This window comes from Momordica charantia, assembly GCF_013281855.1.
Source record: "Momordica charantia cultivar OHB3-1 chromosome 7 unlocalized genomic scaffold, Mcharantia_2.0 BLBB01000007.1, whole genome shotgun sequence".
NCBI classification, from domain to species: domain Eukaryota; kingdom Viridiplantae; phylum Streptophyta; class Magnoliopsida; order Cucurbitales; family Cucurbitaceae; genus Momordica; species Momordica charantia.
In genome coordinates, this window is record NW_028275165.1 from 18,882,709 (window position 1) to 18,896,392 (window position 13,684).

Consider the following 13,684-nt stretch of genomic DNA (forward strand, 5'->3'; position numbering starts at 1 on the left):
ACCTAAATTATTCTACAAAAGATTTTGTTATGACATGACATATAAATGGTTGGAATATTGAAAAAGAACATATAAATGGATCAAAATTGTCCAACATAAATAAGATATTGTAAGTTTACTTTGAATTATAGGTTCAAATCTTCATCTATAAGTTAGGGACTAAAAAAATATATTATGATGTGCCGCCACATATGTTTGTTATTATTATAATTTCAAGATTAAACGTATCAAATGATCCCAATTCTTTTCTGACAAATTTTAATATTAACCTTAATCTTTTAAGATTAAAAAGTTGATGTACCATTAAATTATTGTTTTACTAACATATAACATAGGTAAATACAATACTCGTGTGTCATATTTCACTCAATTGCTTCATCAACAAAATACATTTATTCAAAGTGATGTCCACGTGTCCAAATATGCTAACAAAACATTAATTTATTGGTAGGTAAACTTTCTATAAAAAAAGAATATTTGTTTTTTTAATAGAATGACTTGATTGAAAATTTTTAATAAATTCAAGATAAATTAAAAATGTAGAATATTAAAGACCAAATTTGAGAAAACCTAAAAAATTAAGCATCATTCATATATTTAGCCTAATTTCAAATGAACACAGTTAACAGCAGTAAGATCGGACAGAGGCTGGGCCATTTCTGATTGGCTTATAATGGGCCTGATCAAGCATTGTAACGAAGCCCACGCAGAAGAATTTCTAAAGAAAATTTGATGGGAAATTTACATCAATGCCCCTGATAGGACTGTACTTTTCCATATTGCCCTGCCATTAAATTTCTTTTGCCCTTTATCCTCTGCCCAAATATAACTGAAATTTATTATTATGACTTTTTCTTTTTCCTGTTTTTTCTTTCGTTTATAAAATCGACGGTGATTTGAATTTGTGACCAAAGGTGTAACTAATAACTTGAACGGTTGAATTATATACTCGGGTCAACTTATAATTTCATTATTTAAATTTCACTTTTTAAATTTAAATTTAAATAATATTGAGATATCCTATAAATGTTTAAATTTACTCTAATTCATTTAGTTTAAACTTTTGAGTTCGTCATGATTTAATTATGTTTTAAATGATATCAAATAGTCATTTTCTCCTTATTTATATTGATTTCCACCGAAAATCCAAAAACTACCGTTTTGATACCCAAAAAGTCGTAAACCTTAGGTTCCAACATTCTAATATCTAGAAAATATTCTTCTTCTTTTTCATCTAATTTTCCACCCAACATTTCATGAATTTCATAAGTCAACTCTATGGATGACTATCATTTTCAAGAGACGGAAATGAGGAATATGGTTCAATATCTCACTCCAAACATCATTTTTTTTTAAAAAACTCCAAATTATCAAATAATGATTATGAACTTGTTGCAAAAAAAAAAAATGATGAACTACTAGATACTGGAAACGAGGCGATGGCCTTCATTACAATCTCACACATTATGTAATGGACACGAACATCAATAAAATTGAATAAGTAAAAAGAAAACATGTAAATATATCTATCAATAAAAATATCATATCGATTAACATAAGTCTAGCTCAACTTTAAGACATGTATTATTGTCGATTATATTAAAAGGTCTTGTATTCGAACCTCACTTCCATATGTTATTATATGCAAATATATATCCTCCCCATATTGTTATACTTAAAAATATATATATAAATCGAGAATTCTACAAAAGTATTTTTCTAATACTAATTTCATTCTTAATTCTCTCTCTTAGTAAAGAAAAATACAATTGCACTATCCCAACAATCCATGGATGCAAAAATGATAAATAAAACTTTTTATTTATGTTGGAACAAAATTAGAAACGGGAACGCCAAAATGAGCATAGAATTGACATATATCTCAAACCAAAAGGTTGTGAATTCGATACCCCTGTCTCACATGTTGGGTGTGCCTTAAATTACATGTTGGGTGTGCCTTAACTTCAAAAGCATCAATTTTGTTTTCCTTTTCTTAAAACTTTGTTAAACAAGAGTCTTATTTCCCACGTGGGAAATTCCTAAATTTCGAAACAACATTATTAATCAAATCTAAGTTCAAAATTATATATGACCATAATAATAGCTATTTGGAATCCATCTTGTAACAACTAGAATAGGAGATTTTTATATTATCGAAACCCTACAACTCATAGTAAAAAATTTCCAGTGGATTGTGAAAACTAATATTTTTAAATATTAAATCAAACATTTTGTTATTGTGTTACAACTGTTAATATGAGTTAGTTATTTCACATTATTTGTAAGCAGTTAGTTTTTTATTAGCTTTCTCAGTTTGTTATGGATAGTAAGTTGTATAAATATCTTATGTATCCTTTTAATAAATGAAGAATGCAAGTTATCTTTTTCACAATTTGGTGAAAAGTTTCATGGTATCAGAGCCAAGGTGACTCACGTCTCCGATCTTTCCTTTTCCCACGCGTCACTCTACATGTCCTCTCTGATTTCTTACCATGGCTTCTGCATCGAAAGACTTGCATTCTCCCATTTCTCTTATCAAATATTTGCAATCTCATCTCGATCCGGCTTGATTCTACCAACTTTGTGTCGTGGAAATTTTAGTGATACCTTAATACATTAGTGATGAAATTAAAAAATAATATGCATACATTAACAACTAAATGATACATTTTTGTAGTTCAATGATAAGGATTGAGGAGATTCAAAATTACTTTTAAAAAGGTAAATAATAATGTCTTAAGACTAATTGAATTTTTCATGTTAGCCACATGTGATACAATTATTATTATTTAAATTCAAAATTCAAAATACAAAATTTAAACTTGTACTCTTCTCACCAATAATACGTATTTTAGGCTAAATATATGTTTTAGTCTCAAATATTGAACACTTTTTTGAACTGGTTTTCATTATTTTAAAATGTTTCAATTTAACGTGTCATGTTTTAACCTTTTTTAATTGTATTCTTGTTCATAAATGTTAAAATTAACTACTTGCAGTAAGTTTGTAGTGATTTAGAGCAGTAATTGATCAAGCCACCTAAGAAATAATATTTTCTAATTTTTCTCTTGAGTAACCTCTAATTAATCAGAATATCTGATCCATGATTCTGACCAGGGTGACACATCTCAGCAAGTAATTTGAGGTGGACTTTGATGTGAACTAGCTCGGTAACTTGCAAATATAACCTTAATACTCTGAAGCTTAAGTTAATACTTAGTTCAAATTGGTATCGGGCTGGTGTCAAGTCTAGTTGAGATAACAGAAATTTCATAGCTTTGAGAAGGTGAGAACCCACCTTTCATTGGTGCAGTAGCATGTCCAATATATATATTGTCATTCAGCAAATATTCTGCTCGCGGTTAGAAGATCCTCTGCCAATAAAATTAACGTAGCACTTTCGCCCTTTCCTCCCTGTCTGCATACTGGGGCTCGAAATACACTTGCCCACGGGAGAGGGCCATGTGTTTTCCTTTGATTATAGCCCTAACAACATCATTCATGTAACCAATTTTAACATTTACTTCACTAAACCAGTTTAATTCAAAAATATAAGAAACTAAATTAAAAAGTAAAACATAAAACATAGCCTAAATATTGAACTCCAGCAAATGAATGGCATATATACATTGAAATAGAAGAACGCATTGATCATAAAGTCTCATCGAGTTTTAAAACGAGCATAGTTCAGTAGTAATTGACATATATCTCCCATAAAATGTTGTGAATTTAATCACCCACCACGTGTCCAGTGAAACTTGCAAGTACTTTCCAATCAATCTATAAACAACATAATTTTTCCTTCATGATCTTCACCAAAAATTCCCTTTTTCATGATCCAATTTCTCCATGAAAGAAAGAAAAAAGATTCCTCCGAGAAGAGAAGGTCCAGTGGACAGAGAAAACAGACTTTTCTGCGAGTTGAGAAAGAGATTGCATGGTTCATTTTCCAACAACACTATGATGGCAACTTACCGCTGCCCATTATTTAATAACCCTCATCTTCTCTCTCTTTCACTCTCATTAATAAGGTAAATAATTATAAAACAATCAAAAAAAAAAAAGTTATAGCTTTTCTTCTTGCTACACCTGCAAAAATGGAGAGAGGAGGAAGCTAAGGGTTTAAAGAAACAGAAACTTCTTTGATTGCTTCACCCAACACTGTAAAAAAGTTGGGGGAAGAGTTGAGAATCTTATGATTGCTTGTTTGTTTATGTTTAAGGAGATCAATCCAATAAGAATTTTGATTATAAACACTTTTTACTCTTTAAAAAATGTTTAAATATGACAAAGAAAAATTATTTTGCTATTTGGTGCTTCCTTAAGTTAAAAGCACTCATCTACAAGTACTCTCTTTAAATACTTTCAACTTTTTCTTAAAGCACTCCCAATAAGATAATGATTTCGAGTGTAAAGTGCTTTTGAGCACGGTAAATTAGTCACTATAAACATACTCTAATTTTATTAGAGTGGGTTTTGTTTTTTCCAAAGAGAAAATACGAACAAAAGATTAAATTTACCATACGAAAAGTTTTTGAGTTAAAAAATAATCTATTCTCGTGTCTCAAAAATGGGATGTCCAAAAAAGACTTAAATTCTTAAATTGACAAGATGAATTTATTGTTAACTTGTAACAAGAAAGTTGTACCAAGTTTATGGACACATGTAGAATGAAATGTCTTCTAGGATTCCAAGGAAGATCTGATGTTAGAAATCTTTGATGGAATTGGATTTGTCTCTTACGGAAAAGAAAGGCATTACAAGAAAAATGAACTCATTTTAACAATAAAATTAGCTGTTGATCTTAAAACTAGCTAGGTTATTGCTCAAATAAAGTTTCAATCTTTTTGAGTTGGATGAATTGGGGTTTCATTATTATAATCTACAGAATTAAAAACCAGAAATCTACTGAGAAAAATCGACCAAAATGCCTGCAACAACATTAAAGGACAAGAAACAAAAGGGGAGAAATGTAACGATTTAAGAAAGGAATTGTTTTTAAATAAAAGAAAAATGTCTGAAAATGGAGAAATTTTATGAAATATCGTTATCGTATTCACTTCTCTGTATTCATCAGCCTAGATAAGACACACTGCTAATCCAGGCAGACCAGCAGTGAAGAAGTACGAAGAAAGAGAGATCACATGTTTACAAAATTTGTATTCTATTTCTATCTCACATCTCTCTCTCCTCTTGGAAAAAACACAATTTCGAGAGCTCATGTCTTTGTATTTTCACAATGTTATGATATAATTCGTTTTAGATATTTAAACTGTTTGACTTTGTTTCTAATTTCCCAAAAAAATAAAGCAAAAAGGCTTTTTTTATCTTTTTTCATTAACATAGGACTTTTTTCTTAATCACCCAACTTAGCACTGTTCTTGCTTAACTACAGAGTTATGAAAGGATTTCGGTACATTAGTGCTAGTATGATCACAAACAAATGGCTACTATAAATCTCACCATTATATTTATCTATTCTAGCTTATACGAGACATTGTTCGAATTTCTATTCGATATTTAATGCTATAATTGCTCTGAATCCCTCTCGAAAACCCAAAACTGTAAGACTAGAGAGAGGGAGAGATCTGTTTGTTTCTTTCAGGGGAAAAGGAGGCTGCAGCTACATAAAAAACCTAGTTTTACAGCCTACCCTAATATTTTTTCACAACAAAAAGGAACATAAAATCCTCAAGACATGCACAGAAATTCTTGATGGCTTGGAACAATTTGAAGACGGTTTTTTTAAAAATTTTGTAAAAAAAATAATAGAAGAGAAGAAAAGCTGAATGGGGCATCTCTAAGGAGTCCTCGAAGTTATCAAAAATTGCTCCGAGACCCAAAAAAATCCCATCTTTTTCAAACCCTAGACATGGATTTTGTCACTTGTAAAGTAATAAAACACACAAAATAGAAACAACCCACAAGAAAATTCAACAAACCCAGATGAGAAATATAGACAAGCAACAAAAATCTCGTACCTTTTTTTTCTAGGGATTGCACAGAGAGAACTTCTGATATGGCCTGAAAGTTCAAGAACAAGAAGGTGGCTAGGGTTTGGTCTGAGATTTATGAATTTTGGGCAAATTTGAATTTCTTTCTTCGTGCAGCCAACAATAACAGGTGAAACTGCCATATGATCTGATCTTTACCTCAAAAAAATTAGGAGAGATTAAGGTTAGATCATGCTGGCAGCTTGAACTGATATAAGCGCACGGCAAATAGTGAACCAAACAAAAAGATTAGGGCAAAAAGTTTGAAGCTTTAATTTTGGTGCTGATGAAGAGAAGATAGAAGATGGAGGGGGGAGGGAGAGGAGAATATATATACACTAAAAAAACCAAAATAAAATCTTGGATAAATTCCTTCTCTTTTTTTTAGGGTTTTCATTAAATTTAGAGTTAAAAAGAAAAAATGATGCAATGAATAAAAACAAAAGCAAAAACAAAACAAAAACAGAGAGTGATAAGTGGTCCAAAAAAGGTAATGCAAATTGAATATTGTCACGCCAAGACTATGGACTACACACCCCCTAATGCAGTTTGCAGATAGGTTAAGAAAGCCTTCCTATATATACAAATAAACCCATTCATATAACTTTTGGTGTTTAGAAGTATATTATAGGGGACTGAGTGAGTTTTATATAATAATCAACGCATCCCCATTGTGAGAACATGCCCTTTTATCTTTTAAAATTACGGGGTTATTAGTCCCGGTCGTGCTTAATTAGTTCTTGCACTTTCAATTTTGTATCTAGCTATAATAGATTCTAAAATTTCAACTTTTCGTCCCATCATTTGGCGCGATGACTTCTATTCGATCATTTGACTTATTTGGTTGGAAAGAAACCATCGCCTCTTTACGGACGTTTCTAGACCCGTGACTAATATGTGGAAGGACATTAAAACAACTACCTTCCTCTGGGTCCACAAAATCGTCATTCTTTTGTAATTACGACATTTCCACCATCTCTTTGAACTGTATTTAGTCTCCTCCTCTTGTATGATTCTCACATACCTTTTTAAATGAATGGTGTGTCGTCTTTTCAAAAATTAAAAAAAAAATCAACTTTGTGTCAGATAGGTTAAAGAATAACCTATTAGGCACACTTCTAGATTCAAAAGCCTATTAGATACATAATTAAAAGTTTAAGGACGTACTTATTAAATACTTTTTAGAGCTCGGACCTATTAAGTAAACACAGCTTCAAAAGGTTTTTTTTTTTTTTTTTTCTTTTGGGGGTGTGGAGATAGTGAAAGGGAAAAATGTAAGCATCTTTTGTTATTTAAGGAAGAAAAGGCTTTTGTTTACAGCTTTGCTATTTTGCCACATACGTGCCATGGGGCTTCTGACTAGTGCCAGCTGCATTAACACAGCTTATTGGGGGACTGATACAGACAATAGGAAAACGACTTATTAGAGTGTTTAATAATAAAGTTAAAAGTTCAATTCTTTGTTGGTGTAATCATTTAATTCATTCTTGCTACGATTATTAGCATTCTTATATCTTTTTAGGCTTAGTTGGATAATAACAATAATAATAATAATAATGATTCTCTTATAGTTTTCAAAAGTTAAGTTAGCTTACAAAACCATACTGTTAAAAAATTCAATAAGTGAAAACCTAAAAAAAGTGGATTATATTGTTTAGACAGTTTGATCATTTCCCTTTTGTTTTCAAAATTGCTTTTAGGGATCATTTTCTTTTCTTTATAAAATTTTTTGGTGTGGGGTTTCCCTATTTGATATCTTACACCCTAGTTATTTGGGTAATGATTCTTTCTGCCTCTCTAGCATGGATATAACAAACTTTCAAAATTAATGACATTTATTAATTATATCACCGACGCTTAGACACCGTGTTTTTTAACTAAGACATCTCTACTTTCACTAAAGTGACAATAAGTTTAAATCTTTTCCATATTTGTGATAAGATTCTCTTGTTCCACATAAAGACTCTGCACGCCCTCAAAAGTATTTAAGATACATATATATGTGTATGATATCTTAGTCAACGATCAACGATTAAGGTACCAGAACCAACATACCTCCTTAAAGATCAAAGGTTCGAATCCTTCCCATCCATTGTGTTGAACTCAGAAGGTATACTAGTAACATAATCCTTCTCTAAAGGTCGAAGGTTCGAATCCCTATCTAATCAAACGCTAAAATCAGTTAACAATAACTTCTTCCCGGATTAGTTATTTGAGGAGCGCTTCCAAAGAGCCCAATTCATAAGAGAAAACAATTAAGGATCTTTCCCAGAAAAAGCAAAGAGCTAAAGTTGGGACCAAAAATTTCCACAGGTGGTCCATATCTACCCCAAATTAAAGTATGATGTTATATCTATATATAAATATATTTGCAGGGTATCTGCCATTAATGCTCTTTCAAACAAGAGGGTAACTAGGAAACCCCTTTAATTTCAACTGCGTGCACAAAAACTAGTGTCTCTTTGCGGGATATTGAGAGAGAGCATTTTAAGCTAAAATGTTTACCCTAAAAAGGGACTGTTTTTCTGTTACTATTTAAAACTATTGGGTCCATTACAACCAAAAGAGAATAACTGTTGGAGTCCAAGTGGTGTAGAGTGGTCCTTCATTGAGCTACCATTGTAAGGTAAGTTTTTTAACTCTCACATTCCTCTTTCTCTCTATGAAAACTCCACTTTTTTCAAGTGTGATTAACGAAGATGTTCGAGTTTGGGGAGAGATGATAGATCGTCTGCCACCACCAAAAAAGTAATGGTGGAGATGAAATGGTTCAGACACTGTACCCTATGGTAGGTGATTATAATGTTCGATTCTTCGCTCTCACATTTGTTGGGTATATATATATATATATATCTTATTGCCACAATTCCTTCGATGACTCGTTGAACCTCGATTTTTTTCCCCGTTAAAGGCGTGGTAACTCTTCTCGAGTTGGGCCATATGAAAGAAAGAATCAAGTTAATCATAGCGAGTTACTTTTAGGACTCAGTCCATTGGGACGAAATCATCCCCAATCCCCAAATGAAATGTTTAAGCTCTAATAGTATGGGATCATGTCAATGAAATCTTCAAATATATTTTAAATAAAAATGGTAACGAGTTTTGGTTATCTTAGAATAAAATTTGTGAATGATAATTTTTTAGATGGTCTTTTAGAAGATTAAGAGAGCCAATTTTGGCCACATCTTATCCAAGGGAGATATTGTTAAGACTTGTCGTATGACTTACACCAGAAGTTTTCTATAATCAAGAGTGTCAACGACCACCTACTAACTGTAATTGAGGTCGTGGGATTCGTCCGAATGGGGGACCCGACTACGCACCCCGCAGGACTCGAACTAGAAAGGCGATAACTTCATTCAACCACAAGCCTACTACGCCACCGCTCACGGATGGGTGATCAGAGACAAAATAGGTTATTCAAGAAGAAACACAATACTAAGCTAATAAATTACAAGAATTTGGAAGAGTGATTTATTGATGCTGTGTTCGAAGGAAAAAATAGTTAAAGATGCAACTAAAAACTATATTATGATAGGAAACTGAAGCAGATTGATGACTTGTTAAACAAATAAGCTTTAGTAATAAAAAAACAGTTATATTAGAAATTTAGTGTCTGAATTTTTAAAATTATGCTAATAGATCCATAATCTTTCAAGTGTTATGTTTAATACATTCTGAATTTTAGAAAATGTCAAACATGTCTCGTAACTTTCAATTTTGTGTTTTATAGGTTTTTAAACATCAAAAAGTATATAATAAGTCAAGTATCTATTAGTGCTATTAGACCAAAAAAAATAATAATAAAGAAAGATTTTGAAAATTTAAGGACTTAATTACTATATCTTTTTTAAAGCTACGGGGCTACAACGTTGAGAGTTAAGGGACTGACACTTTTAAGAATATATTAGACATAACTACGAAAGTTTAGAGTAGTATAAATGACAAGAAACAAGGCAAGTTCTCCTAAGTATGGCCAAAATGTTCTCCAACAATAATTCATGCAATAATTTCAAACTATTTATTTGACTAGTAATTATAACATTGACTTTTCCCCCGAATGGACATTGGGCAATATACATTAATCTAGGACGTTGGATTGGAGTGGTTTGGACATAAATTCATGATCGTAAGGTGGAAGAATAGACTTTACAAACCTTAAAGATAAGGTGGATTTAATGTCTTTATCAGTTTCAAATTTTAGCATTTGTATTCACATACTTAATGGCAGATCCCTAGAAAATTCAGCACTAAGAATAATCAAAGATAAGATTGGAAAAAGAAAAGGGATCACCACCATTGAGTTCAGAACTTTTAGAATAGCCTAAAAAATTTTCCCTTTCTTTTTTCTAAGCTCTCTGGTTGCAACTCAAAATGGAGGGAGAGCCCCAAAACCTGATTCAAATCCCCACAGTGAAGCTGGGAAGCCAAGGATTGGAGGTAAATTTGATCAGTTTTGAGAAATGGGAACTTGGGAAAAACAAAAAAATAAGACTTTGGAGAATCCCAAATCCCAAACTTTGGTTTTGATGGGGAAAAACTTTAACTTTGCAGGTTTCAAGGTTGGGTTTTGGATGTGCAGGACTTTCAGGATCTCTCAGCACTCCCCTCTCTCATGAAGATGGATGTCACATCATCAACCAAGCTTTCATCAGAGGGATCACCTTTTTTGATTCTTCTGATCTTTATGGAGCTAATCATGACAATGAAATCATGATTGGAAAGGTGGTGAATTTTCTTTAAACACAGACTTTGAAAAGTTGTAGAGCTGATGATGTTCATTTTGTAGGCCTTAAAACAGCTCCCTCGAGAGAAGATTCAATTAGCTACAAAGTTTGGCATTGTGCTATTAGGAGGATTTGAATTTGCAGTAAATGGGACACCTGAATATGTAAGGAAGTGCTGTGAGGCGAGTCTTGAGTGTCTTCAAGTTGATTACATCGACCTATACTATCAGCATCGAGTAGACATATCCGTGCCGATCGAAGAAACTGTGAGTCACCCTTAACAATTCTTTGTTTGATGATTGTATTGAGGAGAAAAAGAACCATTTTAAGTGCTTAACGCTCACTATCAGAACTCAATTTGATCAACTTAAAAGTGCATTTTTGCTAAGTTGCTCGCTGCTAACACAAATTTATGACGTAAACTCTTGGTGCATACCCTTCTAGAACTCAACTTAACCCGCTTTAAGATCACCCCAAACACTCTTTGACATAAACAATTGATGTGAGGTAAGTAACTTGAGTATATCTCAACTAATTAAGGCATATACTCCAACTAAAAGGTGAATTCTCACCCCATACATGCCTTGTACTACCAAAAAAAAAACATTTAGTGTCGGTAGCAAACGCTATGCTCAAAATATCTGTGCCATTGCAGAAACCATGAGCACTTTATTGAGTTTCTTTTCACTCTGTTTAGAAACAGAGAAGTCACTTTTTGAAACTTTGATATGGCTGAAGATGGGAGAGCTGAAGAAGCTGGTGGAAGAAGGGAAGATAAAGTACATAGGTTTGTCTGAAGCAAGTCCAGATACCATCAGGAGAGCCCATGCAGTTCATCCAATCACTGCCTTACAGATGGAGTATTCCCTGTGGAGCCGTGACATTGAAGATGACATTATCCCTCTTTGCAGGTGACAATAAGGCAACCACATAATACAAAGCTTTTTAAGTTCTTACCAGAGATGAAGAAGGCGTGTGGTTGTTTGCAGGGAGCTTGGAATTGGAATAGTGGCTTATAGCCCTCTGGGTCGAGGCTTCCTTGCTGGAAAGGCGGTCGTCGAGAGCTTGCCAACTGATAGCTCATTGGTATATTAGTAACAGTCATTCAAAAATTCTCGTACCAAATAAGAATGACGCTACTTACTTATATATTATAGATCTTTTTCCCAATTCCAACATGGTGTCCATGGAATCTACTGTATTTGAAACCGATGGATATGTGTTGTGATGTGTTGACAGGTTTATCATCCAAGATTCAGCAAGGAGAATTTAGAAGAGAATGAAGGTATTTACAGAAGGCTTGCTAATCTTGCTGCCAAGCATCGTTATACCACAGTTCAGTTGGCTTTAGCGTGGCTGCTTCAACAGGGCATTGACATTGTTCCCATCCCAGGTGTGTTTTATATCCTTCTCTCCAAAATGGAGTTGTCTTTATGATATTCTGTTCAACAACATAGCAACAAAATACAGATTTATATAGTGAAATATTTGGTACCAATCTCAAAGTTGAAATGCAGAAACTTTCATCCTAAAATCGTTGGCATCATCCATTTGCAGTGTGATTTCTTCTACATTTCATACAAATAATCTATATATTGAGGCCTCATTTCTTCTATCGTTTTGCATTGTGCAATAGGGACAACTAAAGTTGGGAACCTTGACAGCAACATTGAGTCACTGAGTGTGAAGCTAACAGAGGAAGATTTGAAAGAAATTGGTGATGCTGTGCCAGAAAATGAAGTTAAAGGTCAACGAGAATATGATGTTCTCACTAAATATATGTGGAAGTTTGCAAACACGCCATTAAGGAATTAAAAGCTTTGTTACATACATACTTATGCAGACATCAGAAAAATTTCTAGTACTGACACTATACTTTTAAAAAAAAATAATTATTTAATATTGGTGGACCCTATATTATTAATATGACAGACAATGAATGGAAAGAGTATTTTATACCCCGTCAAGCCCGGACACATTAGGAAACACTTCTTAGAGAATTCACACACATAAATATGTTTACTTTTTAGTATCTTTGTGCAAGATGTGGCTGTGAGGTTTCTCAGCATATAATTTAACAGATAAATGAAAATTCCCAAATGCCAAGTGAGAGAAGTAAATGCTAAACATTTATAGTGAATTTAAGATCTATTTAAAAAAAGTGTCCATTACGATAAGAAACATTAATTATGTGCTTTCTCAAGGTACTTTTTAAGTATTTTTAAAATCTTCAAAACCACTTGTAATTATCAACATTCAACTAAACACTACGAAAATTTTAAAGACTACTTTTAATCAACTAAGTGTGTGTTTGGAAGTGACTGTAGGACGAGAAATTTAAGTATAATTAATTTTCAAAAGCATCATCACAGTAATACCTTAAAAATCAATTTAAAGTGACTTTAAACTTTCCTAAAATTAATTTTTTAATCTGTGAAAAGAGAAGTAATTTTGATAATGGCAAAAGTGATTTTGATCATGCTAAAATCACTTCCAAACACATCCTAAAAATACTTTTCACCGCTCCCCACTCCAAAAATTTTATCAAACTCCCGCTTAGGCTGATGAACCATTCAGCAAATGTTAAATAACATTGGAAAGCCTTGGTTTAATTACAATATGATACTGATTTGATAATTTAATGGTCCCTTTTTCTAGTGATTGGGAAGAACATATGCTCCTAGTTGGCCCTCATTCAACGGAAAAAATGCAACTAAAGTCCTACGGATAAATTGTGAAAGAGTCCAGTCAAAAGCCAAAGCGAACATAGCTTAACGATAATTGACATATATCTCCAACCAAGAGATTGTGAACTCAATCTCCCACCCCTATGTTGTACTAAAAAAGAAAAGAGTAAAGAGTGTAGCCAAAATTTTACAATAAATGGCTACTTGAGAGGGGTTTGGATTTGATGATTCTTTAAAGGAAAATTAGTGAAAGATGCATTAAAAACCTACATTAATT

At 32.7% G+C, this 13,684-nt stretch overlaps 1 protein-coding gene and 1 long non-coding RNA gene across 3 annotated transcripts; one reads left to right on the plus strand and one right to left on the minus strand.

The window, feature by feature from the left end:
* Window positions 1-2,193: 2,193 nt before the first annotated feature.
* LOC148210501 (uncharacterized) lies at window positions 2,194-6,535 on the minus strand. 2 transcript variants are annotated; one of them, XR_015792141.1, is made up of 3 exons: window positions 5,982-6,414; window positions 3,299-3,486; window positions 2,194-2,607 (listed from the first exon to the last, which is right to left on the minus strand). It is a non-coding gene; the product is annotated as an uncharacterized LOC148210501 (long non-coding RNA). The 2 variants fall into 2 exon arrangements; XR_015792140.1 differs by lacking the exon at window positions 2,194-2,607 and having other exon boundaries at window positions 3,041-3,486; window positions 5,982-6,535.
* A 3,710-nt stretch (window positions 6,536-10,245) lies between these two features.
* LOC111009655 (putative aldo-keto reductase 1) lies at window positions 10,246-12,678 on the plus strand. The gene is made up of 7 exons (XM_022282806.2): window positions 10,246-10,433; window positions 10,548-10,718; window positions 10,783-10,986; window positions 11,459-11,631; window positions 11,710-11,806; window positions 11,960-12,113; window positions 12,357-12,678. The coding sequence occupies exons 1-7, from the start codon at window positions 10,368-10,370 to the stop codon at window positions 12,533-12,535; spliced, it is 1,044 nt and encodes a 347-aa protein (XP_022138498.1). The 5' UTR covers window positions 10,246-10,367; the 3' UTR covers window positions 12,536-12,678.
* The last annotated feature ends 1,006 nt before the right edge of the window (window positions 12,679-13,684 follow it).

What these genes read in the sequence shown, in the direction of transcription:
- LOC111009655 (XM_022282806.2), top strand. Translation starts at nt 10,368, where the DNA reads ATGGAGGGAGAGCCCCAAAACCTGATTCAAATCCCCACAGTGAAGCTG. An exon ending in CCGTGCCGATCGAAGAAACT is followed by an intron (nt 10,987 to 11,458) that starts GTGAGTCACCCT and finishes ATATGGCTGAAG; the next exon opens with ATGGGAGAGCTGAAGAAGCT. An exon ending in GACATTATCCCTCTTTGCAG is followed by an intron (nt 11,632 to 11,709) that starts GTGACAATAAGG and finishes GGTTGTTTGCAG; the next exon opens with GGAGCTTGGAATTGGAATAG.